Genomic DNA, 26451 nt, shown 5'->3' with positions numbered 1-26451 from the left:
TTGGGCACAGTGGCTAACACCTGTAATCCCAGTGCTTTGGGAGGACGAGGTGGGAGGATAGCTTGAGGCTAGGAGTTCCAGATCAGTGGCCTGGTCAACACAGCGAGACCCCATCTCTACCATAAATAAATAAATAAACAAATAAATAAATAAATAATTTTCTTTGCAATTGGAGATATGAGTGGAGTCTCAAGAACGTTCTGGCTATAGATTGTTGACATAAGAGTTCTGTAGCTAAATACATCTATGGCAGGTATAAGAAGAGTAAGTGGTGGAGAAAGTTGTAAAAACAGGAGGGAAGATTAACTTCTGACCATTGACTCCTTGGGGGATCACAGCTGGGCTTCAGATGATTCTTCAGTTCTTAGTGCTGGGGCTAGTGTCTATGAAATACGTTTTCCCCCTCCCTCCAGGCCTCCTACGTAGTTAGGACTTTTCAATAACATTGGACATTGCCATATGCACATGAACACACTCAGATTTAATTTCTCAGATTCTCTGCTTGCTGGCTTCTAAAACCGTTGTAAGAACTGTTATCTGGCTTCATAGGGTTGTGACAAGGCGGTGAAATGCTTTGAAAAGTGCCTATAACTAAACAAACGTGAGGTACCGGCGCTCGCAACTTTTCCCCAGGAGATGTGCACCTCTATTTAGCGCGTAATGCCCAGACTATTTTCGTTGCTCTCCGTCCCCGCCCGCCTTCTGCCACGGACAGTTACAAACCTGGTGGATAATTATCTTGGGAGAACTCGACGTCCCAGCTAAGAACGCGGGTCAGAGATCGGAGAGACAGAAGGATCTTGGGGAGGAGCAGGGGCCGGGCATGACGTAGCAACTGGCAGCGCCGCCGACTGGCGGAGGAGAAGGTTGTTCCCTCAGGGCGGCTGCTGATTGGCTACGGGAGGCAGAGGCGTGACGCCCTCAGAAGTTGAGCAAACACCTCCTACTTCCCGGCGTTCCATCCCAATTTGTGCTAGGAATTCGGAGCCTCCCCAGCAGCGACTCAGAAGATCCGAGGCGGCGGGAGACAAGTCGGCGCCCCAGAGCGGACGAGGTGAGGAGAGGAGAGGTCCCCGCGGAGAGCTGAGCAGACGCGCGGGTGGGCTCAGCCTGTGAGATGCGCTGGAGATAGCGGGCCGGGCTCGGGCTGTAGCTGGGAGGGGCCCGCGAGCCTGGCCTTCGGGTCCCGGCGCCGCGAGGCGACCCGGGCCGGGCCGAGAGAGGGAGAAGGCGGCGAGCATTCGGGCCTCCCTGCGAGGAATGGAGGGAGAGCGGAAACGCAGAGCGTTTCACTGCGAGGAAGGGAGGGAGAGCGGTCAGCGCAGCTCCAGCATTTCTAAGTAGAAAGGCGAGGGATTGCAATTCGGATTTCTTTTCTTTCTTTTTTGGCGGATAGTGGTGGTGCTGTGGCTGGGGAATAAAGAACTGATGAAGCTGCGGAAACAACGCCTTGTTAATTTGTGGACCGCGTGTTTAGAGGGGACGGCTGGCTGAGGGGGCGGTGGATGGAGATTTCGGGGTGGTTCTTTCCCCCTTCCCTCCCCACGCCCAGCGTAGCCAAACTGATCACAAACTTCTCTCCTTGTCCATCTTGGGCTGCCCACTCTCCGAGACACAGACCCATTCTCCAGCAAGGATCGGAGATGGGTGGAAGTTGGGCGCCTTGAAAGTCTGGGTTTCCTGAACTTTTGAGCCCCTGCGGGGCTATGCGGGCCATTGTGAGCGCTCGCGCGGGAGGGGGCGCGGGGAGAAGTAGTTTACCCACCCTCCTCGGTTGAATGGGGCTGAATGTCTGTCTATCCTGACAGCTTCAGAAGAAGAAATGTGTTTTCAGATATTGATTTCAGGGGAATGGGGGTGGGGGGAGCGGAAGAGAGAGAGAAAGAGCGCTCGCGCGCGCGAGAGAATGAATTAGTTCAGTAACTTGAACAAGGATTAACATTTTTTGATGTTGTGGATCATCAGTGGGGAAGGTGCAGCTGTGAGATGTAGTTATACACAGGACGGAATGGTCCTTGACTGAAGCTGCGGCTTTCCAATACTGTATTAAAAAAAATCCCAAAACACTGATGGCACTTTGGTGTTTCTGGCTTTGTCTATTTTGTCCCTTGCACTCCCCTCTTCTTTTTTTCCCATGAAGATGAGTGAATCTAGGGCTACATGACTTAACTGTGTAACCTGGTGGCCATTCTGCAAAATGAGTTAGGTGGACAAAAATTGAAGCCAATTTACCAGAATCATTTTCCACTCTTCAGGTAATCATATTTGTTATCAGTTTCACTTGTTATTGACGATGGCGTGATCAGAATTTTGGTTTATTTGTCATTGAATTTTTTTTCTCACTAGTCCTTTAACAGACCTTGGTTCGGAATTTTGGAAACGATCTTTGGTGTGTAAGAAGCCACCATTTAACAAAACATTTTAATTTTTTTCATATATTCTTTTATTAATTTTCTCATAGATATAACATTACAAACAGTGGTAAGTTTTCTTGGGAAGGCTAAAAAAGATTATATGCAATTCATGAAATCATGGAAACAAACATCTGGAATGGAAAATAACCCCAAAACATTATTACCACATTCATCTGATCTAAGGTGCCATCTATTGTAAGATGCATCCCTATTTCACAGATGGCTAAAATGTGTAAAAAAATTGTCTTAAATTTGATTAAATACAACATTAAAATGGTAATTTATTTATCTTGAACATCCATGCCTGAAGTTTGAAGTTGAAGAGAGGGCTTATTGGGCTCTAATTATTTTTTTTCCAAAATAATGTAAGGGTGGGGGATTAATATGGAGCCATGGTGAAGCCCTTACTACGGTGTGACAGAGGAAAGAAATGTGAGTCTACTGTTAGCGGTGTGGTTGTGCTCGCTTTCCAGGAGTAGGCAAGCCTGGAGGCTTTTTCTTTTCTTAAAATTTATTGTTTATGACACACAGCAATGCTCAGCACTTTATGCATATTAGCTCAATTAAACGTCTCAAGAGCCCTAAGAGGTAGAGGTTAATATCACTCTCATTTTACGCATGATGCACAGACAGGTTAAGTTGCCAGCCAAGATCACAGAGTAAGTTTGGCCGCCAAGGAACCCAGGAGAGAAACCGGTGTTCCTTTGAGGTATCCATTTTCTGTTGCAAGTTCTTGGTTCTTGGTCCATGCTATTAATGCAGGTAGCTTAGGTGAATGTCCACTGTTTCTTGATTGTGTTTTTGGTTTTTTGTTTCCCTGTTTGGTGTACTTTAGCTGGAAATTCATAAGTCAGAGTGCCTATTTATGTTCTACATTTCTAATGTTTTTGTAATTCTCAGTGTCCAGTCACTACTATGCTTAATAGAATCAGAATATCAGAGCCCGAAAGGGACTTTAGTATTATATTTTAGTCTGGGTAAGGAAACTGAAGTCGAGAGGAAGAACCCTACATCTAGTTATATGTCCCAGCTCCCATGTCTAAGTTTTCCCACTATACTGTACTATATTTCACAACATTTGTTGATCTATGAGATCTTGGAAGAGAATTGAGATTTTTTTTTTTTTTTGCAGGGTTAGGGGGACGTGAGTCTCTTCTTATTAATGTGTCTATTTTGTTTGTTTGTTTGTTTGTTTTCTTGCTGCATAGGTCTTTATAATGTTTATTGAATTTGCGTTTTCATTTATTCATTCTTTCTTAAAACACTTGCTGTTTTCCCATGTGCCAGTCATTGGGAATACAGAGATGAGTAAAACAAAACTCATACACATTTACAGTTTAGCAAAGAGACAGACAAGTAAGCAGATAAGCATTTTGGATGAGAATCCGATTTAGAACTAACTTCATATTCCATTTCAATAAAGCTAAAATTATGAGCTAGAGACCAGGAGAAATATGTGTCATGTTTATGGATGACTTTGAGTAGGTGATGGGCTGGAGAAAATATGAAAATTCTCAGACCGGATTAGTTAACACTAATAGACCTCCTCCCCCAAAGTCTACCATTTTCTTCTTAATCCGGTAAAGTATTTTATAGAGGGTTTAACATGGAAGCATTAAAAGAATGTACCCACGCACAGGAAGTGAAAGTATGACCAGTGTTAATGCAAGCCCAAGCCTAGTTCTAGCAAGCCTTGAAATGGGGAGGGATTTGGATTAGTTCTAGGCCATCACCTGGTGCTCTGTTAATTCTGGAACTCTTTTGAACCTCTCCAAAAAATATTATGGTTTGGATACCTAGTGTAGGCCAAGACTCATAGCCATAGAGCTGCCAGACTTATTTACAGACACCAGGGGGCTTCTTGGGAAACCATGGGTTTTAATATATACTTGTATTTTTATTTTTTTAGTTACTTGGAAGGGTGAATATAAATAATTAGCGCTGTTCATCCATGAACTTATTTTCTTCATCTAAAGACTACATTACCTCATTCTTAGTCTCTCAATATTTAATCACAATATATGCCTGATTATTGCAAATAATTTGTCATTCAGAAATCCCCCACGTGATTTGATAGTTTTGGTTTGAGTCTTTGAATTATGCTGTAGTGAAATTATTTTAAAGATCTAAAATAGATGGACAAAGAGCACGTTCCTAACTGTGGGGATTAAAGTTGGAACATTTGGCCTTAATTTCTTCAAAAATGAATGTGTGATCCTTCATACATATCCCAAAAGAAGTGACAGAAATTAAGAGGAGCAATGCTTAGTTTGTTCTTTATTTTTTTTTTTGAGACGGAGTCTCACTCTGTCGCCCAGGCTGGAGTGCAGTGGCACGATCTCTGCTCACTGCAAGCTCCGCCTCCCGGGTTCACGCCATTCTCCAGCCTCAGCCTCCCGAGTAGCTGGGACTACAGGCGCCCGCCACCACGCCCGGCTAATTTTTTTTTTGTATTTTTAGTAGAGACGGGGTTTCACCATGGTCTCGATCTCCTGACCTCGTGATCCGCCTGCCTTGGCCTCCCAAAGTGCTGGGATTACAGGCATGAGCCACCGCACCCAGCCGCTTAGTTCATTCTTAAGCTCTTGTAATGCTTGTGCATTGTTTTGCTTAGGTAGGTGATCTATAAGCTTAAAAAGTATTCTGATTGGGTTGGTGCTATGGAAAGGGTTGAAGAGACTTAAAGAATTTTAGCTATTTGATGGAAGAGTAAAAAGCTCTATGAAAATCTCAGCTCTCTTCATCTACCCAGTTCCCTTATAAAAACTGCAAAAATTAAATACATCATTTTTTGTTTGTTTTTTTTGAGACAGAGTCTCACTTTGTTTTCCAGGTAAGAGTGTAATGGCATGATCTTCACTTACTGCAAACTTCGCCTCCTGGGTTCAAGTGATTTTCATGCTTCAGCCTCCCTAGTAGCTGGGACTACCAGCATGTGCCACCACGCCCAGTTAATTTATGTGTTTTTAGTAGAGATGGGGTTTTGCATGTTGCCCAGGCTGGTCTTGAACTCCTCAGGTGATCTGCCCACCCTGGGGCCTCCCAAAGTGCTGGCATTATAGGCATAAGCCACCGTGCCTCGCCAAACACATCATTTTAAGGCATAAATACTGCCTGAAAAGTAGCAGAGAGAAAAATCTTGATCGAGTTACATTTAAAAAGTTATACCAACGAGAACAACAGACTGTCTTACTGTGACATCCATTATGATAAGTCATTATAAAAATACATAATAGTGGCTTGGAAAATGCTTTCTATAAAACAGAAAAAAATCCCCTATTTCTATGGGCCTCACTATTCTCATTTGTAATACTAAGATTTTAGATTACATTCTATCAGGCCCACTTTGACTCTAATATTTGGATATAATCAATAATTACTAATTCACTATCAGATATTGATCAGCACCATTTAATTAGATAAAACTAATCCTGAACATGGGCAGGGACTGGATTACTGCTTCTTTGTATCTTTACCGAGTGCATCATGTTGTGCATATCTTAAGTAGCCCCCAAATATTTTTTGAATTAAAGAGAATCAAAAGCATTTGTCCCATATTCCGTGTACAAAAGATTTTATTTTGATAACTCTATCAAGAGACTTTCTGGATTTCATTGTAATTTAAATATTAGAAAATATTTGTGCTATATGCAAATGACTAGCTGTTTTTATATTAATAAATGTGATTGTACAAAAGACCACTCTGCTCACACTCTGAAAGGACCTTTCTAACCACACATGAGATTCTCTGTCCTGAGAGTGGCTTTTCTTAAATATAATATTTTATAAATACATTTTACAGAATCTGCTTTGCTTTGGTTACTCCATGTGATTTAGAATGATGGTGTACTCAGTGACCATAGGACAGCTCATGGTCGTTGAAAGAAAATGGTGGAATATGTATGGAGTGCCGAGTTCTGTCTCTGTGTCCTTTTCTCTCTCTCTCTCTCTCTATCTCTGTCATTTTCCTTTCCCTTTTCTGGAAAATAATAAAAAAATACAAAGAACATTCAAGCATGTTCTTTCTTCTGATTCTCATGTTTTTGTTGCAAAGTTAGCAAATTAAAAGATTAAGTCTTGCCCCCTTGAGAGATGGAAAGATAGGACAGTATCATAGAGTATGTTCTCCTATTGCTACTGGGCAACCTTCACTATTATTTTCCTGTATCAGTACATAGTAGTTCCTTCTTATCCAAGTTTTCACTTTCCATGGTTTCAGTTACCCACTGTCTATCTGGTCTGAAAATAGGTGAATAAAGTACACTAAGATATTGTGAGACAGAAAGAGAGAGAGAGAGAGACCACATTTACATAACTTTTATTACAGTATATTGTCATAATTATTCTATTTTATTAGTTATTGTTGCTAATCTCTCACAGTGCCTAATTTATAAATTAAACTATATCATAGGTATGTATGTATAGGAAAAAACATAGTATATATAGGGTTTGGGACTATCAGAGATTTCAAGCATCCACTGGGGGTCTTGGAATGTATTACTCACAGATAAGCAGGGGCTACTGTATCTCGCTGCAATTCACTATAATACTCCCATGACTTTTAGAGACATTTCAAATTCCTGATCAATTTTAGGTAAATAAAAGTGTATACCTTAGCGGTGTTCTGTTTTACAAAAACAGAGAAGAAATCTTTTAAGTTTCATTTTTATATTTGAAATGTTAACCTTCATGTAACAAAGGGAAGACTGTTAAAATTTGACAGAGGAAGGCTCTTGTATCCCACCCTTACCTATGTGACACTTCTCTTTCTCTATTTTCCTCCTCTTTGTTCTTTCTAGCTCTTTTTTTCCCCTCTCTTCCTCCTGCTTTTCTACATCCTCCTTGCTTGTGTTAAAAGCTGTTGTCAGCACCCGACATTGTCGGGTAACCTCACTAGAGCTGGTGGTGAGTAAACCCCGATCTTCCCTCCTTTCTTCATTGAAGGCATTCCAGAAATATACATTGAATTTACTTCCTGATATTCTTGAAAAATACCACAAAATCCAGGACAGGAAAAGCTAAAGCAGCCCCCGTTGGCATTTCCATGAAATACTAGACACCTGCAGTGCAATTCAGAAATTCTCACTATTTCCTATTTCTTGAAGACCTTAGAAGCAAATGAACTGCGGATCTTGAAAGTTCTATGCTGAGACCAAGTTTTAAGGTTCAAGCAGTAACTAGCAGTTATACTATAATCGAACCTTTTTTTTTTTCTAAGCACCCAGAAATCTAGAATTTGTCTTGGCAGGTACTCAGGAATGATTTTCAGTATAAAGCAGGAAAAGGGGTCAAGAGAGGCATGGCATGCTACGGGGAGAACTGCTAATTCACTGTAACTGCTGAAGGCAAAGCCATATGGATCTGATTTCTTTCTGAAACAAGAATTGGCTGGAGTTAACAGCATGTGTTGGATCTATATGGTGTGAATCTGTAGGCTTTGGCAAAGAAGAGAAAATTCCAGGTGTTAAACATTAAACTAGGACTCCTGCTTCTGCTTAAAAGCAACAGATCCTATATGATTCCAGTTCAGTTTCTTCATCTATAAAATGGGGATATGTATCTACTTAATAAGATTTTTGCAAGGAGGAAATAAGACAATGTCCATAAAGTGCTCAGCATAGAGCTTGGCAATGTGATGCTTAATCAATGGTAACTACTGTTACGTTTGTTTAAATAACAAAAGTTACAGAAATTATGATTTAAGCCTTCCATGCAAAAAGTGAAAGTGAAAGTAGCTTCCCAAATAAACTGAAGCTCAGTCCCAGGCTCTTCTGTCTTTTTCCCTAGTCTTCCAAGGTAGTTGGCCTTTGCAAGTATATGTGTGTATGTTACAAGTGACTGTCTGTGTTTGTGTCTGTGTGTGTGTCTACTGCTTTCCTGCCCTATCCCAGACAAAGAAGGTGGTGGGAGAAGGAGCAGGGATTATTACTGAGTGAGGGATGAGTGAGGTTAACATTCAAGCTTGGGCTAGAGGGGAGGGATTAAATTATCTCCACATGTTCCTCCTGGTGGAGTCAAGAATTTCTACTCGTAATAAAAGTTACAGGGGTATGTAGTCACCTGTGAATTCATGAAACACAGCCCCTGCTGGGAAGATGGGACGGTTTCTGGACATTTGTGTATGTTCAAAGGAATCACTATATTTGGAATTGGTTTTATTAGAAACTAAGGGATTCAGGTTCTAGTTTTTCTTTGGGCTTCGAGAAGACTGAATGTTATGGGTTTGGGATTGAGTTTAATGCAATCTATTTTAAAAAACAAAAGCACATGAATAAACAAAAAAATAGATGCAGTATATAAGTCATTTACTGAAGTGTTGATAATCTATTTTGCATTCATATTTTGCCCTGAATAAAAGCCTGAACTCCTAATCATCAGCAGTTTCTCTTGCTGTGTGCAGCTTGCTTTCTTCTTGGCTGTCTTCCTAAAGCTTTCTTAGCTGGACTCTTCGCTGTTTGGTCTGTTCTCTGATTCTGTTGTAAAGTGTCCTATAAATTTACTGTCTAGGTAGCAAGTAGTTGTTTGCCCCCAGGAAATGTACTTGTATGCTTAATTGTTTGGTCAAGCCTTCCCCATCCATCAAGCTGGTGCTCTTCCAAGATTGCAGTCTGATATAAAAGAAATGTGTTTCATGCAAGCTTTTCTATATGTTGTTAGCGGTGATGGGTAGAAAATTTCTAGAAGGTATAAAAACCATTGAATCCTTATATTTTGCTGCCAACTTTACATGGAAAACTAAGTTTTAGCATTCAAATGATCCAGCAAATCATCATCTGAAATGACATTCGGCTACAAAATTGAAGTTGGATAGAATCCAATTGAAGTTGGATAGAATACTGTTAAACCTGGATATTTATGCTTTAAAAATTTACATAAGATTTATTCTGCATAGGAATAAATGAACCTGTATATAAATGAACCTGTATATAAAAATTAAGGAGAACCTGGGTGAAAATAAAATGTTTGCTAGTGTCACTTTAATTTCTTTAATTTGGTTTAAAGTATTATTTCCACCGTATTCTATGCTTCCTCCAGCTGAGGGATAAAAGAACTACTTCTAGTAGATGATATCTTTCAATCATTCTCTCCTTCAAGTGCAGCCCTGGTTCTGGGACTAGGGGAACAAGACACTTCTTGTACTTCTTGTACCAAGAGAATGCTGCTTTGAGTAGAGTTTATTCATGAGAATATACCTTGCCTGCCACATTGAGAGAAGCCTGTTACATTCATCATAGTAAGCCTTTAGTAACTATTTCTTGATTGACTGAATGAGTGTAATTACACAATCTTCTCACTTCAATAGCAGTTGGAAAACTGGTTGAGGCAGGTCGGGGTTTAATACAACAGCAGGCGGCCATGTATGGAGAGAAAACCCAGGAAGAGGAACTGGCATGTTTAGAGCAACAAAGGTGAACAGTGAAGGTGAGCTGGACTCTAGGAAGCAGAGTGATTTAACTCTGCTTCTTAATCTTCTAACACCTCTAGTTAAAGAATAGGTTTGTTTGGTTGATTGGCTTTTTTTTTTTATACTTTAAGTTCTAGGGTACATGTGCACAATGCGCAGGTTTGTTACGGATGTATACATGTGCCATGTTGGTGTGCTGCACCCGTTAACTCGTCATTTACATTAGGTGTATCCCTAATGCTATCCCTCACCCCTCCCCGCACCCCATGACAGGTCCCACTGTGTGACATTCCCCACCCTGTGTCCAAGTGTTCTCATTGTTCAATTCCCACCTATGAGTGAGAACATGCGGTGTTTGGTTTTCTGTCCTTGTGATAGTTTGCTCAGAATGATGGTTTCCAGCTTCATCCATGTCCCTACAAAGGACATGAACTCATCCTTTTTTATGGCTGCATAGTATTCCATGGTGTATATGTGCCACATTTTCTTAATCCAGTCTATCACTGATGGACATTTGGGTTGGTTCCAAGTCTTTGCTATTGTGAATAGTGCCACAATAAATATATCTGTGCATGTGTCTTTATAGCAGCATGATTTATAATCCTTTGGGTATATACCCAGTAATGGGATGTCTGGATCAAATGGTATTTCTAGTTCTAGATCCTTGAGGAATCGCCACATTGTCTTCCACAATGATTGAACTAGTTTACACAGGTTGATTGGTTTTCTTAAATTTCCAATCTGTTGAGGACCAATATTTTTGTAAAATCCGGTAACAATAAATTACTAGAAAAAATGATCTTGTGGCCTGACATGGTGGATCGCCCCTCGAATCCCAGTAATTTGTTATAAATTTAAAAAAAAGAACTTAGCCAGGTGGGTGGTTGTGCACCTGTAGTCCTAGCTACTAGGGAGGCTGAGGCTGGAGGATCACTTGAGCCCAGACTGCAGTAAACAATGATCTCACCACTGCATTTTAGCATTGACAGAGTGAGTCTTCATCTCTAAAAATAAATAAATAAATAAATAAATATGATCATGTGATATTAAGGCTTCTAAATGCTTACTTTCTATTTATGTACACATCTAATTGTGAACCAGTTTTTTTGTTTTTTGTTTTTTGGTTTTTTTTAAAAAAAAAAACAGTTCACTGACTGACACTAGGTTGTGGGGCACATTGAGAAACACTTGTTTTGGGAATGGTCAGAGATGAACTGGAAAGAGGTTGGCACTAAACTGTGAAGAACCTTGTATACCATTATAAGGATTTCAAACTTTATGCCACCAAAATTTAGACCAATCTGAAAGTCTTGCTCTTTTTTATCTTCCTGGATTTGCATTGTGGATTAATTTGTTTAAGACTTTTGTGCTGAATAGATGTTTGATAAAATGTGTATTTAAAAAGCTATTTAGCTTAGCAGTTATTGGATAGTGTCACACACGTTGCTCTATACTTTTTAAAATTTTGCAGCTAAATAATCTTGTTTTTGAAAACTTGGCTTTAAAGGAACACTTGACATCCCAGTTTTCCCTTCCCTCTTCTCTACCTTGTGTATGTTTTCATAAGAGTGGGTTGTATTTTACCTCAGATTTCTCAGGAGACCAGAACTGATCTGCTAGCCCTGCTGCCTTTTGTTGCTCTGCTCTTTACATTGTCTTTACAGTCACCAGGTGTCAAGATGCTGCAAGTACATAGGACTGGACTGGGCAGGCTGGGAGTCAGCCTCTCCAAGGGTCTTCACCACAAAGCTGTGTTGGCCGTCCGGAGGGAGGATGTGAACGCCTGGGAGAGAAGGGCCCCTCTAGCTCCCAAGCACATCAAAGGCATCACCAATCTGGGATACAAGGTCTTGATACAGCCTTCGAATCGGCGGGCCATTCATGATAAGGTGAGTATTTCCAATGTTTTTATGTGAGAATAAAATGAACCTGCATATGGAAATTAAGGAGCATCTGAGTGAAAATAAAATGTTTGCTAGTGTCGCTTTGATTTCTTTACTTTGATTAAAAGTATTATTTTCACCCTATGCTTACTCCAGCTGAGGAATAAAAGAACTTACTTTTAGGAGATATTATTTTTCAATCATTCTCTCCTTCATGTACAGCCCTGGTTCTGGGACTAGGGGGATAAGACTCCATTCTTGCACCGAGAGAATGCTCCTTTGAGAATGTACCTTGCCTGCCACTCTGAGAGAAGCCTGTCATGTTCATCATTCCACTTGCTCTTCAAAATAATATTATGGTATAGGTTTGACTCTCATTCCCATTTTAGCAATATACATATATATGTATACTTTTCCTTTCCTGAATCATTTTAAAGTAGATCACAGACATCATAACTCATTACTACTAAATGCTCCAACGTGCATCTCCTCAGAATAAACCATGTTTTCTACATAACCACAATATTATTTTCATACCTAAGAAATTAATAATTCATAATATCATCTTATATAGTCTATGTTCAAATTCTCCATTACCTCAAATGCCTTTTATTTTAATTGAGGCTTAATGAAGCTTTATTGCATTTTATTATTGTGTGTCTTTAGTTCTTTCAATCTAGAATAGCACATCCCTTTCTGATTTTGTTTCAGTGATATTGACATTGACATGGACTCTTTTTAAAAGAGCCCAAGACTTACAGAGTGTCCTGCTACTGGGCACGAATAATCTGGTTGTTTTCTCGTGAATAGATTATATTCTAATTATATTCCATATGTTATATTCATGCCAAAAATGCTTGGCATGAATACAACATAAGTGATATATGTTCTTCCCATGGCATCACATCAAAGGCACAAAACATCAGGTTGTCCCGTGGTTGGCAATGTGTGGTCACTTGGTTGAGGTGGTCACAGTGAGAGCTCTTCATTGTTAAATTCTATTTCACCCTTTGTAATTACTGAGTTATCTGTGGTATGATATTTTAAGATCTGTGATGTTCCTATTCCTCAATAACTTTACAACTAATCATGTTAGCCTCCATTGATAATCTTTGCCTGAATCAGTTTTTACATGGAGACTTGTGAAGTGATGCTTTTCTAATTTTATCACTCCCCTAAGTTTATTTGCTGACATTCTTCTTTAGAAAAGAGGTTTTCTTTTCTTTCTCTTCCACTCCTCCACTTTTTTGAGTTGTGAACTGTTTTATTACAGTGCATTGAACTGTTTACCCAACTGTGAATTCTGTAATTCAGTGTTTAAACAATTTCTTTAAAAAACTTTCTTACCATTGCATTTAAAGCCTTGTTATGAGGAGTTTATATATACATCTTCATGTTGACAAGATAAATCTTAGGATGTTGCTTAAAAGATGAGTTGTGAACTGTTTTATTACAGTGAACTGAATTGTTTATCAAAGTGTGAACTCAAATTTACTGTTGCATTATGTTTCTTTAATTTTTGCTTTTTTGAGTATATTTTGGAAGCATGGACCTTTTTCATTCAATCCATTTACCATTATTCTTTTTAATGTCTGAATTATCCCAGAATTGGTTAGTGCGAGTCCTTCTAAGGGGGCTTCTCTGTCCTTTGGATGTGAATCCATTTATCTTTGAGCTTTCTTCTTTCTTGGAATAACAAATTGTCCTAGTCTCACCTTGTACCTTTCCTGCCACACATCAGGAAATTAATAATTTCACCAAGACGACTTGATTTCTTTTATTATATAGAGACTGAGATCTGGTATCTGGTATTAAGCATGTTTATTGTTACTGAGATACTGTTGCTCTTAGGCTCTATTAGTGTACAGAGTTTAGAAATAAACACAAACAGATGCCCACACATATATATATATTATTTAATCATGAGTTAATACTGATACTAAAAGACCTCCAGAGGAAAAATTAATGTCCAGGAAAATTAAAATTTAACATTGCACAACTTTTTACCTTTAAAATTTTATATTTGCATCTGTTTTCTCCAACAGTAAAAATCTTAATTCTTTAATATTAATGCATATTGTTTGCTTTATCCTATGATATGTATAAATAGTGTCAGGATCACAATACTATTATTACAGCTAATAGTAAGCCCACTAAATGAAGTTTACTATTTCTCTGATTTTTTTTTTTTTGCCTTTAGAATATATCTGACAATGAATATTCAGAGTGTTGTATTAAAAAACTTATTTGAATTATTTTTTTGGTGTGGTTTCGTCATCAATCTAATATCCATCTGGATTTATATATTATTGTTTCTATTCAGTTTTAATGTTTGCTTTCCTATTTTTGATTTATTTTGTTTTTCAAAGTAGAACATTTACAAATTCCAGAAATCAAGTCATGTTTTCATTTTAATCCCCTACATCCAATTCTCACCCACCCCAAAGAGGTTACTTTTGTTTCTGATCTATCATTCTTTTTTCTTTTTTTTGCAAAAATAAACACTTGTGTGTGTATTTATGTATCTGTTTCCCTCTTGTTCTTATACAGAAGGCTGTCTACTATATATACTCTTTTAACCTTGCTTTCTTTCTTTAGTAACAACATATCTTGAACATTGCTCTATGTAAGTTCTTAGAGAGATTTCATTTCATTTCATGGCTGTGTGATAAGTACTCCATTGTACATATTTACCATGGTTTATTTACCAATCTACTATGAATGAGAAAATGGACTGTTTTTGAAGAAACCAGGGAGAAATTGTATATTCATTCTTTAACTATCTCTATTATTCATCTCTACTTTCCTTTGAAGTAGATTCCTAACTAAACTTATCTTTTGTTCAATTGCTTTTTTAATTCTGCTTGGGTTATATTTCTTTATTTAAAAATCAGATATGTCTGTCTGTTGCTTCCATGTACTAGTTATGCAATCTCAATTAAGTTTGTAAGCCTCAGGTTTCCCATTGATTGAATGAGGATTATAATTGTACTTACCTCATGAGAGTTGTATGAAATTTCAATGAGATAATTCATGCAAAGAGCTTTGCAAAGTACATGTAATTTATTAATACATATCAATGATTGTTACTTATTACCCAATAAAGCTCATATTAGCCATGATGACATTCAACCTACATTTCCAAATCGATTTACTCATATGCTGTAAATGTCTCTTTACTTCTCTCTCTTTGTATTTTTATATATGCCTTCAATGCCTCTTACTGATATTACCATCTTGTGTTTCCCATCTTCATTTCTCTAAATTTCAGGTAGCCTTTCAGATTAATTTAAATTCTCATATTTCTTTGGTATCCTACCTTTCAGATTAATTTAGTTTTCGTATTTTTTTCATCATCCTACCTAGGAATTATCTCAATATCAGTTAAAGTAGCATATCACTTAGATACTGCTGATCATAATGTTTTGTATTTTTCATTTACTCCAATCCAGAGTACTTTTTACTATATTTTGTGAGCTCCTTTATAGAAGGGATCTTGACAATCTTTCCTTGTATCTTAGCATCTCTTCTCTAGCACAGACTAATGTACAGTAAGGACAGTAATAAATACTAACTGGGTCAACACTGAAAAATAAATGTTATAATTATGTCTTATCTTTTAAAAATGCAACTAATAAATCACAATTTGGCATTTAATATTTCAGTGTACTGTTGGTACAAAATATACATTTCACAAGTATGCTTAAGTCACATGTGCTAGTGCATATGACCAAATTATAAACTCTTCATATATATATATGTGTATATATATATATATGCCGAGTTTTCTAATTGTTTAATGCTGTAAGAGTTGAACATGATAGATTTATCTTTAGCCAACAAGTACAAACTTTACAAGTAGTTGTTCTATTATTTGTTGTAATTCATACAGATTTTATTCCTTCAAAAGGTTTGTTGTGCCTTTGCTACACATTTTGCTCAAGAAAACATGGATATTACAAATCAGGATAATAACCTTTAATCATAATTACAATTTCAGGACTATGTCAAAGCTGGTGGCATTCTTCAGGAGGATATTTCTGAAGCTTGTCTAATTTTAGGAGTTAAAAGACCTCCAGAGGAAAAATTAATGTCCAGGAAGACTTATGCATTTTTCTCCCACACAATAAAAGCTCAGGAGGCCAATATGGGCTTGTTGGATGAGATTCTAAAACAGGTAATTAGTGATTCATATTTATAAATATTAACGTAGAAAAATAATATTTTTTACCTTTAACCCCCAAATGGAGTTTTAGCCTTCTTTTCTTCTTTAGTTTAAGAGAAACATTGCATTCCGTTTATATTCTGAAATGGAAAGAATGATAAAAGCTTTTTCCCTAAACAATTTACCAATTTATAAGGTCAATTGACCATATACTACCAAATAGAATTTTAGAGCTGAAAATAACCTCAGGGATCATATAATCTACTACCTTATTTTTCAGGTGGGACCCAGGGAGGTAAAGTGACTTGACTGGGTTGCACACTCTGTATGCTGGAACTGAACTAGAGGCAATTTTTTTTTTTTGAGACGGAGTATTGCCCTGTCATCCAGGCTGGAGTGCAGTGGCGTGATCTCGGCTCACTGCAATCTCCGCCTCCCAGGTTCAGGTGATTCGCCTGCCTCAGCCTCCTGACTACAGGAGCCAGCCAATATGCCCAGCGAATTTTTTGTATTTTTAATAGAGATGGGGTTTCACTGTGTTAGCCAGGATAGTCTCAATCTCCTGACCTCGTGATCCGCCCACCTCGGCCTCCCAAAGTGCTGGGATAACAGGCATGAGCCACCGTGCCTGGCCGAGACAATTTTTACATCTATTCACATTCATAAGGGAAAATGCATTTTTGAGATATAAATACTATGAAAAAAACTAGCAGCTGTTTAAAACACAGGATATTCATTTAACAAATATTTATTCAGTGCTGATGCTGTGTCTGACACTGTTTGTTCCAATGAAAGAGCAAAAGAGTAAAGTATCTTTTTTTTGAGACGGAGTCTCTCACTCTGTCGCCCAGGCTGGAGTGCAGTGGCGCGATCTCGGCTCACTGCAAGCTCCGCCTCCCGGGTTCACGCCATTCTCCTGCCTCAGCCTCCGGAGTAGCTGGGACTACAGGCGCCCGCCACCGCGCCTGGCTGATTTTTTGTATTTTTAGTAGAGACGGAGTTTCACCGTGGTCTCGATCTCCTGACCTCGTGATCCGCCCGCCTCGGCCTCCCAAAGTGCTGGGATTACAGGCGTGAGCCACCGCGCCCGGCCGAGTAAAGTATCTTTATTTTTACAAAGCTTGCATTCTAGTGGGAGGAGACAGATAATCAATGAATAAGACATCTAATATCCACTTGAGAATATGTGTGATGAAGATAAATATAATATTGAAGGAGAAAAGGAGTCCTGGGCACTGGGAGGTGATGATGCTATTTTAAGTAGGATGGTCAGGGAGGACCCGATTGTGAAAGTGGCACTGAGCGACAATCTGAAGGAGGTGAAGGACCGAGCCAATACATCTGAGATGAGTCTTTTAAGCTGACAGAATAGTACTGCAAAGGCCAGCAGGTCTTTTTGAGTGTGGGGTTAGAGTAGACCATGTTCAAAAATGCTCATTTTGTCTCTTGTGTCAATAATGGTTGGAGGTGGGAGGAGGAGAGCAACATTACTAAGAAGGCTGCTAACCTAGGCTGGTCTAGACTGCAAGTCACAAGTGATGGTGGCCTGCACCTGGAAGAAACGGTGGAAGAGAAAGTTGTGAAATGTGGACAAATCTTGGATATGTTTTAGAGGTGGATCCTATAGGATTCACTGATGACATAAAGGTGGAATATGAAAAAAGGAGAGCAGTCAGGAATGACTCCAGGTTTTGGCCTGAGCTACTTGAAGCAATTGCCATGGAATGACGTGATGCCACTACAAGAGAAAAAAAGGCTTGGGTGGGCAAATCAAGAGCTGAGTTTAGGGTCTGCCGAGTTTAATATTCTATTAGACATTTAAAGGGATAATCTAAGAGGGCTGTTGGATATGAGTCTGAAGCTCAGGAGGGCGGCTTCTCCTGACATACATTTTGTAATTGTGAGAGACCAGGTGGTGTCTAGAGCCACGAGACTGGATGAGCCTAGGAAGGGAGTATAGAAAAAGAATCTAAGGTCCACATCTTCAAGATGTTAGAGCCAGAATCCGAGATTAGGGCAGAGGATTGGAGGGTTCATAAACAGTAAAAGCAATGGAAAATACCTGTTATATAGGAGTGTAAAACACTTCCAATTGATTCCAAATACTGTAGACCAGGGTGACAGTTAATCTGTGGTGTTTCTAAAGAATCAGTTCAAAAGTAATTAATGGAAATAATACTATAGGAAGAATGTTCCACTTTAAGCAAATAAAGTATTTATAAATTAGGAACTTTTTTTGTTATTTTAACTTTTGTTCATTATTAAAAAATTAACAAAAACTGACCTAACAGGGCTGCTTTTGGGCAGCATTTTGTAACCAATTACTTGGAGTTGGAAGAATGATAAACATTCTTAAATTCACAAAGATTATAAAAATTATATGATCTTTGAGGAAATAAAATTACTGTTTAAAATAGTGTATAATTACAATACACTAATATGTTTTAAGCATGAATTATTAATGCTTTCTTGAGAGAGGAAAGGTTTTCAAGGAAAGAGGAAGAATATGTTTTTAGTGAAGGCAAGGAAGAGAAATGAAAAGGTGGAATATGAGAAAAGGAGAGGAGTGAGGAAATCACTCCAGGTTTTGTCCTGAGCTACTTGAAGGAATTGTGTACGACTTTCAATAGGAAGGTTACCTGTAAAAGGAAGGAGAGGGAAAAAGAAAAAGAGAGGAGAAGGAGGAGGAGAGAGAAAAATATCTGTGCTTGGACTTGAGAGAGAGTGTTATTTTCCAGGTTGAGAGAGAGTGTTATTTTCCAGGTAGAAGAGACCTGAGTGTACTTAGAATGGTTGAGACACAATGTAAAGAGGGATGATGCAAGAAAGAGGTAGTAGTTCAAGAAGGGTGGTCTTGGAGGACATGAGAGAAGCTGGGATCTAGGTCACAGAGATTCATCTCAAAAGAGATCTGTTTTCTTTGACCAGAAGGAAGGATGTAAGGATGAGAGGGGCTTGTCTACGGCCATACCACCCTGAACGCGTCCGATCTCATCTGATCTCGGAAGCTAAGCAGGGTCGGGCCTGGTTAGTACTTGGATGGGAGACCGCCTGGGAATACCGGGTGCAAAAAAAAAAAGGATGAGAGGGGCTTTAGATATGTTTATAGATGGTGCTGGGTGGGTGGGGGCAGAAAGATAAAGGAAATTCTGCCTTTATTATTTCATTGCTTACCATCAAGGGGGGTATAGCACCTGCTACAAACATTTTTTCATTTCTAATTACAAGCCTACCATTGGTTTGCTACCTGGTGTTTTCTAAATATTTCATGGTATACCTGATGGTAACTTCTGTTAGCAAGTTAAGGGTATTTCAGAGGAAAAAATGTGAAATATTTACTTGCTCATATATGTCTTTACTTGTTAAAATTAAGCTTAATGGGTCCAGCTGAAACTTTTTTTTATCCTCTTTCCAGGAAATTCGTCTTATTGATTATGAGAAAATGGTGGATCATAGAGGAGTACGGGTAGTGGCATTTGGACAGTGGGCTGGTGTGGCAGGTAAGTATGCCAGGGCTTACATCACCCACTTTCTAAATTGGCTTGGGGAATAACTGTGAGTTTTCTCTTTTCTGTGGCAAGGGGATAGGAGTGTTTATTTCCATGGAAAAAATTAAAATAAAGGTATGCTGAAGGATGATGAATACAAGTGGAATAAAGTATGAAGATAAATGGTTAAAAATATTTTATTGCAAAAATTCAAAGGAAAAAGCAGGGAGAAGGATAACAACTACAAACAAGCTCTGATTTTTAGGTAGTTCCTTTCGAAAGGCTAGAAGGAGATACCAGTTCGGTAATGAGACATTGAGAATTAGAAGATAGGGAGAAATAGAAAGAGAAAAAAGGTCCAGGGGCAGGAATTTTGTCCAGTTAATTCTTTGAACCTTGTTTGGTTAAAAAACACCACAATATATCATAGCTCTGTTTCAGATCAGACTACTTGCAGGTCTAATAAGGAAGGTCATGACTTTGGCATTATTTGTTTGACCTTGTTATATAAAAATAGAAGATTCCTTATGTAAAAAGTAAAAGTAGAGGTTCCTCTTCAAAGACTTTCCTCCCCATTTAATTTGGAATAAATAGTAACTTCTCTTAGAAGCAAAATTTATTCAGACCTGTGCTTCTAAATATTTGCCCCGGCAGGCTTATACTGGTCCAAGCAAGCATTAAGTCATAGCCTGTTCCTCTTCCTTATTTAAAAGTGTTTCTACCTTTCTCAGCATTCCACAAGTTACTTCCTCCTTCCTTTGTTCTCCTCTACCTTTGCCTCTTTTAAAAAGTTCTAAGTTGCTAGCCAATCGGGACAAATACAGAACGTGAGGTCTCGTTCCAGCCAATGGAAACCAGACACAGCAGTAGGGTGGATGCATCAGGTTATAAATGACCCTGTCTCTTTTGTTCGGGGTACTCTTGTGGCAAAACTGCTGGCAAGTGTACCCTTTCTGCAGGAAGTAAAAATGGCCTTACTAAATAAATTAAATTTATGTTCATGTGCTGTTTCTTTATGGCACCAGGGAACAAGCATTTCCAACACTTATTATGGCTTATGTCATTCTGCTTATTATTAATATTATACTTGAATCCACCTGCTTTTTAAATAATAAAGAAATCTAAGCAAAAATGTGAAATTCAAAAAATTATTTTACTTAAAACCAGTTCAGGCAGGGCATGGTGGCTCATGCCTGTAATCCCAGCACTTTGGGAGGCTGAGGCGGGCAGATCATTTGAGGTCAGGAGTTTGAGACCAGCCTGACCAATATGGTGAAACCCTGTCTCTACTAAAAATACAAAAATTAGCCATTGGTGGTGCATGTCTATAATCCCAGCTACTTGGAAGGTTGAGGCTTGAGAATTGCTTGAACCCAGGAGGCAGAGTTTGCAGTGAGCCGAGATCACGCCACTGCACTCCAGTTTGAGCGACAGAGCAAAACTCTGTCTTTAAAAATAAACAAACAAACAAACATTCATTGTTTTTATTCACTCACCTCATACCTTTCCTCACCCAACACCCAAATCAGCTCTATTAAACTAACAGAAAATTAAATTTCTTAGTATAAAAGCAGTAATAGAGAGACCTCTGATGATATGATTCCTAGGGCCTTTCAGGACTCATCCAGATGAGGGTTTTATTTACCTAGACAGAATTAATACATCGGAATTAAGTTGATTTATTTAGAAGTCACCATATTCAGAAGTAGGACCACATCCATGAATAGGATGTGGTTCATGTTCTTAGAGAAGCATTCAGGCAAGTAAACACAAATACAATGCTAGTGCTAATTGCTATAAGAAAGATATTTGAGGCTGGGTGCGGTGGCTTACACCTGTAATCCCAGCACTTCAGGAGGCCGAAGAGGGCAGATCACCTGAGGTCCAGAGTTCAAGACCAGCCTGGCCAACATGGTGAAACCCCGTCTCTACTAAAAATACAAAAATTAGCCGGTTGTGATGGTGGGTGCCTGTAATCCCAGCTACTTGGGAGGCTGAGGCAGGAGAATCGCTTGAACCTGAGAGGCAGAGGTTGCAGGGGCTGAGGTCATGCCATTGCACTGCAGCCTGGGAGACAGAGTAAGACTCTGTCTCAAAAAACAAACAAACAAACAAACAAAACGAAAGGTATTTGAACTTGGCTGTTGCAAAAGCTTTCTTTTTAAAAGTGCCTTTGAAGGTGAGATCTGAAGAATGATTAAAAACTATTCAGGGAAGTAGGAGAGGACAGTACGAGTGTGCAAAGCTCAAAGCGAAGAGGGGAAAAAATAATAGTTTTGAGGAATAGAAATAAGTTCAGTATAATTAGAGTGTATATGGAAAGAACTATATGTGGTTCTTATAAGTATTTAGAAGGTGGAATTCACAGGATGTGGTGACTGATTGGATGTAGGGGTGAGGGGGTGAGGGAGACACTTTAAAGATGACATGCAGGTTACCAACTTGGACAGTGATTCAGTTCGTTCAGTACCCACAGGAATGGAGGAAGAATTTGGGGGAAGAGAGTAAATGAGTTCTGTATAGGACAATATATTAGTAGATTACATACTAAGTTGCTATAATGGAGACTCCACAAAACAGAGCTTACATAAGCTAGAAATCCAGGAGTGAGAAGTCTAGGGATGGTGGAATGAGAGGAAGCCTTTGCTGTTGTCAACACTTGGCTTTCATTTCTAAGGTGACCCTTCAGGTTGCTATTTTCCAGTCAGTGGAAAGGGGGGAAAGGAAGTAAAGGCAAGTAGCTTCCTTTCTAAAGATGTGACCCAGAATCTGAACATATTATTTCTGCTCATACCCATTGGTCAAAATTGACTGAGAAATGTAATCTATAACTGGGCAACTATGTCTGCTGCAAAAACCATGTGCTCTCCATCTGTGAAAGATTAACTGAGTTCAGACTTACTATGCTGTCATTAACCAACTAGAAAAATTGAATGAGATATAGAAAACAATGTTATCAGACATTGGACAACAGGCAGTACAGACTTGTGATCCTTGATAGATGGAAAATAGATGAGGTGAGCTCTATGTTCACCCTGGCTTTCTATCTGGAGAAATTATCAGATGGTATGAATAGTGAAATGTGACGCAAAGCCTGGTGAACTCACTAAGTTGAGGAGAAAGGAGTTGGGGAGCCTGAGTTGGCTGGAAATGACAACACATAGTACCAAACAGTGGGGAGCTATGCAGAAATGGAAATATGCTTAGGGGTCTTGCTAAGTGGAGGATGAAAATTCGTGAGACTGGCTTAGGAACAATTTGTGGAAAAGAACAATTGCCAGGGAACTCTGTGGAAAACTGTTCTGAGTTTGTCCCATCAGCCAGAGTGGAGAGACTTAACTGAATATATAAGGCTTTCAGGGAAGCCCTGAAGTGTGTGGCTAAACCAACTCTTAATAAAGCCTACTCTACATTCATTCCTATAAAAGCTTAAAAATGAGCTTAATGTCTAATTTGAGAGAGATGCAATTAGCACACAAGTAGATTAAAACAGCTATAATAAATGTTCAGTATATTCATGTTTTAAATGGAAACATAAACAAAATGAGGAGAGAAATAGAGGAAATCAGTCCATCTACCTATCAATCAATAGATACCACGGAGGAAAATCTATACATAAGCAGAAGATTAGAGAACATATATAGATTTTCTTCTGTAGTGTCTATTGATTGATAGATACATGGTAGATAGATTGATTTCCTCCACTCCTCATTTTGTTTGTGTTTTCATTTAATCCTTGAGCACATTGACCAGCATCTCTGTCATTTCTTGTTTCTGGGATTGTTTCTGTTGTTGATTATCTCCAGGTTAATCAATAACAGAAACAAAAAAATTATCATAATTTTTTACTGAATGCCAGACATTGTTCATTTTACATTGTTGATAGATTTTGTTGTTTTCCTTTTAGGAGCATTGGGCTTTGTTCTAATAGGCAATTGTTTGTGGATTACATTGATTCTCTTAAGGCTTGTTTTCCTTTCACCTCCCTCTCTTCCTTCTGGGACTCCAAATACACACATATTAGACCATTTGATCACCACCTGTCACTTAAATTCTATTTTTTGCTCAGTCTTTTTCTCTTTTTATGCTTCATTTTGTTTAATTTCTACTGCAATGAGGAAGGAAGAAAGGAAAGAAATAATGACCAGAACATTCCCATATCTTGATAAAAATTATAAATACACAGATAAGTGAAGTTCAATAAACCCCAAGTCAAAAATAGAAATAAAAAATCACAAAGAAAATGACAGTAGAACCATTATAATTGTCTTGCTAAAAAACAATGATAAAGACATTAAAAATAATGGCAAAAAGGAACCATATACATAGAATAACTAAGATAAACATCAAACTTCTAATCAGAAACAGTTTAAGCTAGCAGAAAGTGGAGCAACATCTTTAAAGTGCTGAGAGGAAACAAACCAACTTATAATTTTATGCATAGTACAATATATTTCCAAAGCCAATATCTTTTCAATATCTTTCTGGACATCTTTCTCGAAAATAAAGATTAAACACAGATTTTCTGGTCAAATGAAAGCTGATAAAATTCACTGACATAGAAGTATTTAAAAAATTTCTCAAGCAGAAGGAAATGAAGTCAGTTGAAAACATGGATTGAATTAAAGGAATAAAGAACACTACAAATGGTAGAATGTAAACAAACATAAAAAACATCATATCTTATTTTAAAACTTTTCTTTAGGGCTGGGTACAGTCGCTCACTTTGGGAGTCCAGGGCAGGCTGTTTGCTTGAGCTCAGGAGTTTGAGACCAGCCTGGGCACATGGTGAAGTCCCATCTCTACAAAAAAATGCAAGAGTAACTGGGCCTGGTGGCGCGCGCCTGTCGTCCCAGCTGCTTGGGAGGCTTAGGTGGGAGGATTGCTTGAGTCTGGGAGGTTGAGGCTGCAGTGAACTGTGTTCATGCCACTACACTCCAGCCTGGGTGACAAAGTGAGTTAACTGTCTCAAAAAACAAAAAAATTCTTTTAAAAGTTAATTGATAGTTTCAAATGAAACAATGTATTGTGATATTCATAACACAGGTAGAAATAAAACTTATGCCACCAATAATGATGGACAGGTGAAAAGGAATAGAACCATACTTTTGTAACAAGTTTATTTTATTATACCGGAAGTAGTATAATAGTACTTGATAGTTGACTATAATAAGATAAAGATGCATATGGTAACCTAGAACAATGACTAAAAATAAAACAAGGCTCTAAAGCTAATAAGCCAATAATGGATGTAAAATTTCATGCTAAGAAATACACAGTTCAAGCAAAAATACAAGAAAAAGGGCATTAAAAAAACAAAGTACAAATGAAATAAGAACACAAACAGCAACATGGTAGCTTTAAATTTAGCTATATCAATAGTTACATTAATGGCCTAAAAACTCCCAGATAGGCTATAGAATGAGTCACAAAACAATTTTTGATAAATTTAAAAGTCTGAAATCATACAGTATGTATTCTGACTTTAATAGAATTGACCTAGAAGTTTTTATAGAAAGATATTTGGAAATTTTCCAAATATTTGGGAGATAGTAATTTTGAATAACCGATGGGTTAAGAAGAAATCACAGGAAAATTAGAAGATATTTTTAATAGAATAAAAATTTAAAGTATAACTTATCAAAATGTGTGGGGGTATAAAGTAGCAATTAGAAAGAAATTTACAGCATTTAATTCTTTTATTAGAGAAGACAGTTTTTAAATTAATAATTTGTGCTTCCACTATAAGAAGCTAGAAAATCAAAGAGAAATTAAATCAAAAGCAAGTAGAAAGAAATAAATAATAAAGATACAGAGAAAATTAATGAAACTGAAACAGGAAAAGAATAGAGAAAATCAATGAAACCAAAACCTGGTTCTCTGAAAAATATCAATAAAATTGATTAACATCTAGGTAGACTGATAGAAAAAGAGAGAAGACAACATTTACTAAGAAGGAATACTAGGGGGCCATCACTATATCTTATAAATATTAAAAGGATAAAGGAATATTATGAATAGGTCAATGAATTTGGCAACCCTGATGAACTAGATAAATTTTCAAAATGTACAAATTACCAAAATCAGCTCAAGAAGAAACTGAAAACTTAAGTATCAAGGTACAAACTAAATTCCACTAATAGGCATTTATTAAGAGAAATACAATATTTTATACAAAGTTTTTTTTATAGCAACTCCATTTATAATAGCCTGGAAACAACCCGAATGATGAGAAGAGAAATCAACTGAAATGGAAATGGGAAACTCTTCAGTAATAAAAGACTATACTGATACACACAAAATATGTATGAATCTCAAAAACACGATGCTGAGTAAAAGCCGACACATTGTAAAAGAGTACAAATGACCCTTGAACAACATGAGTTTGAACTGCATGAGTCTGCTTATATTCATGGGATGCAAAATCCACCTTTATGAGGGGCCACCTTTTCATACAGGCAGGTGTCACAGGACTGACTGTGGGACTTGAGTATGCCCAGATTTTAACATATGCAGGGGTCTTAGAACCAACCCCCTGCATATACTGCTTAAAATTTCATTTATATGTAACTTTAGAAGAACTTAATCTATAGAGAGAGAAAGATTAGTAATTGTGGAGACCAGAAGTTGGTGAAATACTCTGTATCTTGATCATGGCGGTAATAACACAGATGTGTATATTTGTTAACAGTTACCAAACTATACATTTTAAATGGGTGCATTATGTTGTATATAAACTATGTCTTTATAAGTTGATTTTAGAAAAACGACAAAAGAAAATTTGGTAGGGATGTGTGTTGGGGGTTAGGATGGGAATGGAGGAGCATGGAAAGTTCTTTCCTAAAAAGAATAAGGAAAGAATGGATGCTCAGGTCTTTGCTGCAGGCATGCTGAATTTTAGATTTCTGAAGAACATCCAAATTGAGACAGACATAAAAAGGTGGCTGGCTAAGTTTTGAAATCAAAAGAAAGATCCCTTTTCGAGAGAGAGACTTGAAGTCATCTGCATATAGATAGTACTCGAAATTTAGGACTAGATGAGATTACCTAAGGGACAAATGTAGATATGGAAGAAAATAGAGCCCAGGACATAATC

General features: G+C 38.0%; 1 protein-coding gene and 1 pseudogene across 3 annotated transcripts in view; both read left to right on the top strand.

Annotated features, from left to right (window-relative positions):
* The first annotated feature begins 942 nt into the window (after positions 1 to 942).
* The window catches only part of AASS (aminoadipate-semialdehyde synthase), a 70620-nt gene continuing 45111 nt past the window's right edge, over positions 943 to 26451 (top strand). For 2 of the 3 annotated variants that reach the window (XM_058426262.1, XM_058426251.1), the window contains exons 1-5: positions 943 to 1054; positions 9718 to 9836; positions 11484 to 11708; positions 15703 to 15879; positions 19283 to 19367. In XM_058426262.1, coding sequence (XP_058282245.1) covers positions 11499 to 11708; positions 15703 to 15879; positions 19283 to 19367 — 472 coding nt within the window. In that variant the 5' untranslated portion in view covers positions 943 to 1054; positions 9718 to 9836; positions 11484 to 11498. The remainder of the gene's footprint in view (positions 1055 to 9717; positions 9837 to 11483; positions 11709 to 15702; positions 15880 to 19282; positions 19368 to 26451) is intronic. The other variant, XM_058426254.1, reaches the window with a different exon arrangement.
* LOC116809742 (5S ribosomal RNA) lies at positions 18825 to 18943 on the top strand (annotated as a pseudogene).

This window comes from Hylobates moloch, unplaced genomic scaffold (assembly GCF_009828535.3).
Source record: "Hylobates moloch isolate HMO894 unplaced genomic scaffold, HMol_V3 SCAFFOLD_1, whole genome shotgun sequence".
In the NCBI taxonomy this organism is placed as follows: domain Eukaryota; kingdom Metazoa; phylum Chordata; class Mammalia; order Primates; family Hylobatidae; genus Hylobates; species Hylobates moloch.
Note: the sequence above shows the minus strand (reverse complement) of the source record. Positions and strands in the feature narration are given on the sequence as shown.